Below are 5,240 nucleotides of genomic sequence, written 5' to 3' on the forward strand. Positions count from 1 at the left end.
TATTGAATCGCACTTCAAATAAAACTTCACGTTTGTGATACCCTTCATCACGTGACTGTCCAGAAGCGCAACGCAAACCACTCTTTCCAATGACTAGGTATAGCAATTGGTATAGCGAATGATACACATCATCGACCGGGGCGTGAGCAAAACTCAAAAAGACCCGCCGAAAAACAACCAGACATCAGAAGCGAGGCGCGCAGGTTGGTTTCAATTTGCCAATCTCACAAACGGCCAGTATTGAGACGGGGAGGTACCCCATCAATGAACCAGCAGGAGATAAAAAGCTATAGAGAGGAAACAAGTACTACATAATAAGAAAAACATGACATGCGGATAGTAGCAATGCGAATCAGTATCCGCAAAAAATGGCGCAAGGCTGAATCGCGAAACGGTCGTCGTCCGTGGTCCGGCTTAAGAAGAAAAAAAAATGAGAACCTGAATTGTATTTAATGACTGGTTGAAGGCCGCTACCAATTCTTGTTTTTGCGATCGATTTCGGTCATGAACTGGAGCGTGAAATTGAGGGCTGTGATATCATTCCCGGGATGTTTGAATAGTTTGAGCTTTGGTTTTGTCTAATGTGTTTTTTATATTTTACAATCGAAAGATTGTCCTCAGGATGGCAAATTCTTTCCCACAGGAAGGAAGGAACATTTGAGGACAACTCTGCTGGGGTGAGTTACTTATACAAAACAACAGTCTAATAAATAGGACGTTTCGTTTGGGGAATGGGAAGGGGGTTTCTGAGGGAAATGTGTACAAAATCTGTTACAAAGGGGAACTTGGGGCGTTGGTTAGTGACTCAGTGATGAACGATTTACCAGCCATAATGGGCATGAGTTCCGTCGTAGCTGACATGGGCAACCTCCACAGCTGGAGAGTAGGTCAGGGTCTTGGTGGCGTGGGCGGAAACAACTGGAGCAGCATGGGCATAGGTGGCCACAGCTGGGGCAGCATGGGCGTAGGTCTGGACAGCTGGGGCAGCATAGCTAACCTGCTTGGCAACGGCAACTGGAGCATGGGCATAGGTCTGGATAGCTGGAGCAGCATGGGCGTAGGTCTGGATAGCTGGGGCGGCATAGCTGACCTGCTTGGTGACGACTGGGGCGGCATGGGCGTAGGTCTGATAAGCTGGGGCAGCATGGGAGTAGGTCTGGTAAGCTGGGGCAGCATGGGCGTAGGTCTGGATGGCTGGGGCGGCATGGGCGTAGGTCTGGTAAGCTGGGGCAGCATAGCTCACCTGCTTAGCGACGGCAACTGGGGCAGCATAGGAAGTGTGGACAGCTGGGGCGGCGTAGGAAGCATAGGCCAGCTTGGGGGCTTCGTTGGTGATGCGGGTGTCAGACTTGCGGACGCTGGAGAAGGCAGTGTCGATGGCCTTGGACTGGTGGGAGATGGTGGCATCATGGCTGCGGATGGTGCTCTCGTGGGTGGATCCTACGGCAGGGCTGGAGTAGGCGTAGGTCTTAGCAACTGGAGCGGCATAGGTGGCAACTGGAGCAGCATGAGCATAGGTAGCGTGGACAGCTGGGGCAGCATAGGCCACAGTCTTGGCCACAGCTGGAGCAGCCTGAGAGATGGTGCTGTAGCTCACAGACGAAGCTGGAGAGTAGTGGGCTACGGGGGCACCATACGACACTGGGGCTTCCAGGTATCCAGCGCTGGCAACGGCCAACGAAGCCAGGAATACGACGAACTAAAAATCACCAGAAAAATTTTAAAAATTAATATCACTTGGCACATATGTTATCACTTAATCCATTTCAAATAATTGAACACTTAATATCGAATTTCGCACCTTGAATGCCATTATGCTGAAGCTGGAAAAGGGGTATGTATTTCTACACTGAAGTCACTGTGATCAATGATACTTCTCGGTTGGCGTCGTCCAATATTTATATCGAAAGCTTTTACACGGCCTAAAACCTTCGTTTTGCGAAAACAATCCAACCTCGGGGTTGGAATCTTTTTTTTTACTCGCAATCGGGGAGGACAACGCCAAAGAGAACACTCGATCCCCGCACATTGATCCGCATACGTGTTTCGAGAAGGTGCGACAATTCGCGAAGTCAGCCTCCAAAAGGAGGAAGCACGACGAAGTAAGGCTTCGCCGTACGATGGGAGCAAAAAAATCTATTTTAGCGTAAACGAGAGCGAGAGGGATTCCGAATAGTCCGGTGTAACCGCAAGAGACAAACCCCCTGTCGTCGTCGTTTTCGTCATACCACTTTCGCTTTCGTTTTAGCGAATTAAGTGCCAGGAGTAAGGAGTAGGTTATGTCGAACTTTGCAAATCAACCCCGGGTTAAGTTGCGCGAACAATAATGATTATCACACACGTAGCACACGAGGGCCAGTCAGTGGAGGGAGTGGAACGAACGGGTTATTGGTTTGGAGAGAATCCACCGTGTCCACCAAGAACCTGATTAAATTTTGTTGACACATGAGACCGGCTTCGGTTCGTGAGGCAGGGTCGCGTCACAAAAGAGTTGCAAAGTTGGGGTCGCAAATTTTGAACTAGCGCTATGCGGTTGAAGAGACCCGAGTGGTGTGGGAAGTAGGGTTAGCCGTTGTTGTTTGATTGATTTTCTCTTCGAGAAAAGATTTGCGACTTAGAAATGGCACGGATCGAAGTCTCGGTGTCATAATTGATCCAAATGTGTGACTGGAAGGATCGTTGGTGTGTTATTATTGGTTGAAGCCGAGTTAAAGTTATATTTTATGACAGTGCTCGATTGGTGAAAAATTTGACTGTTGAAGTTTTTTTTTTTTAATTTATTTGATGTTTTACTTAATATTTGTTTTAATATTTAGCAATGAAAAAAATTATAATGCTTCGGCACCATTAATTGGAAGTGTTCGTCAGTAGTTAACTAATGATTAAATAAAGAGTATATCGAAATAAAGAGATGTCTATTTTTATTCAAAATGATCAACTTTGCCATGCTCTTGTTGTGTTCCATTTCAAGCAAACGAGCTTTCAATTATCTCTAAGCCCTTGCCTAAAAGGGAGATATTAGGTGAATTTTTTTAAAAGAATTGTACAATTTCAAAAATTTTCTTTTTCAAATATATTCAATTGTTTTAGTTTGGGTGTACGTTTGTTAATCAGGTGGATTAGGATATCAAATAGCAAGGGATATAAAACGTAGTAATGCAATGTAAAGCAAGAATTCCAATTTAAAAAACTGCTATTATTTCGAACAATTTTATCTCGTAAGTAGGATGGCACCTTTGGTTCATTTTGACAGGGTTTTTAAAGCTACCGAGCTTATATATTGCCACAATTTGCGGCGTATTACAGTGCTTCTTTATGCAAAGTTTCAGACGATTCGGCCGAGAAAACCCACCTATGACAAAGTGAATCATGAAAGTGCCCAAGTAGTACCCTCTTTCATTTTCCGGCAGGGGCCTTAAAAAATTGGATTTATGTGATGAACATGTTAGCAGTTGTGATCAATAATATTCAGTACGATTCCTTGAAAGGAAACAAAACTAAAGCACGACAAAGTTGGGCATTTTGTAAAAAAAAAACCACATGCGCTGCTTTTATTGAGGACAGCTCTATGAGTATTTGAGATTGAGAGCAAAATTTCAAAGTAGTGCAAAACCACTTTGCACGTCACATTTCGTGAAAACTTGACATTATTGCTGGTTGTTAGAAACATCTCGGACTGGTCTTCTATGACGTTGTTAAAGTTAGCTCTTTTAGTTAGTTAGTAAAACATAGATGATACTATAAGACTTTAAGTTGTGGTTGCTTTAAATAAAGCCTTCATAAATCAATCACAGAGCACTGTTCTGAGATTAAACGGCTTATGAAAGATATGTAATCTTATAAAAATTATAAACAACTAAGTGATACCTACCCCTTAACTCCTGTACAGTATCGTTGTGAAATTTATCTTCAATTTTTTTAAATCATATCAACGAGATTTTTTTCAATATTTATGGCTTATGTACAAAAGGTCGAATGAGCATTTGGTGTTAATTTGTATACTGACCATTAGGTGATAGCTGAAGTACTGAATGTTTCATTCAGATCTCCTATAGGTACATTGGAAGTTACCAGTTTATTTTTTTGCAACGAAAGAGAAGTAAAAAAATAGTCCGGATTAAATTTTTTAATGTTCTGGAAATTGACGATTTGACGCCTTTTTTTTATTAAGTACTATCATGATCATCTCTTTTTTCATTCCACCTATATGCACCCTATATGAAAATGCTCTATCAAACCTACATAAAAGTTCGATGAGACATTCCAAATGCTTTCTAGCTTGTATGTTGAAGTCTGAAGAGTCGACTGAGCGCTAAACACTACCTGAAACACTCATATCCAATTTTTCATATGTGAGCAATTCTCGCTGAAACCAGGCCGCCATCGGCACCCATCGTTAGAATTCCAATTTTATGTCACTGATAGCTAGTTTTCGATAAAACTTAAGGGTGGTCCTTTCGTTTTTTTTTCAAATTGGTGGACCCCTCGTACGCCAGCTTGTTAAACAGTTTGCGAAAAAGCCCATTTTTTGATAAATCTTGGGAAATTCTTCATGTGATATGTCTCATATTTTCCATGGAACACATAGCAAACTTAGTGGCATCGTATAGAGAAAAGATATAGCTCTCATTTGAAGTCCCAGACAACCAGAAATCGCATGAAAGTTCACGTTATAACTCGTTTATTCATACAAATTACATCAAACCCGCAAAACACCGTGGATAAACTCGTCAGATTGATGAGTTTCCTCGCATAAAATACTTTTTTTCTGAGTTCATTTGTACATTTTGTTTCGTCCCGTACACTCGTACAAAGTAAGTCGGATCAATCCGTAGCAGCTGTCAAATCAACATTTGTTATCATAAGTTAAGTCGCATAAGATTACAGGTTAGTTCGGGAGAATATTTATACACTCGCATTGTATGCTATTAATCATCACATAATATATGCACGCATATCGCCTCCACTTTTGTACGTAGAAGGCCTTTTCGCGACATCTTATAAGTGAAATTTTGCACGTACAAAGCCTCCAGGTGATTTCGTTATGCGTACATTTTGGTTGTCTGGGGTTAAAAACATGTTAGCGGCCATTTTAAATTTGGCCGCCATCTTGAATTTTGTTAGAAAAATAGTTTTTTCACCATTTGCGCACCGCTAGTTTTTAATTCTGAGATCACCATCAGAAAGCTGAGGAAAAATTGCGTAAGATAGGGTACAGAAACTAGGCGAGCAAAGGTATT

General features: G+C 42.1%; 1 protein-coding gene across 1 annotated transcript; it reads right to left on the reverse strand.

The window, feature by feature from the left end:
* Window positions 1-567: 567 nt before the first annotated feature.
* Window positions 568-1,956, reverse strand: LOC5567235 (larval/pupal cuticle protein H1C). Its single transcript, XM_001651615.2, has 2 exons — window positions 1,802-1,956; window positions 568-1,699 (listed from the first exon to the last, which is right to left on the reverse strand). Exons 1-2 carry the CDS (start codon window positions 1,811-1,813, stop codon window positions 821-823), a joined length of 891 nt encoding a protein of 296 aa, XP_001651665.2. The 5' UTR covers window positions 1,814-1,956; the 3' UTR covers window positions 568-820.
* Between the last annotated feature and the right edge of the window lie 3,284 nt (window positions 1,957-5,240).

This window comes from Aedes aegypti, chromosome 3 (assembly GCF_002204515.2).
Source record: "Aedes aegypti strain LVP_AGWG chromosome 3, AaegL5.0 Primary Assembly, whole genome shotgun sequence".
NCBI lineage: Eukaryota > Metazoa > Arthropoda > Insecta > Diptera > Culicidae > Aedes > Aedes aegypti.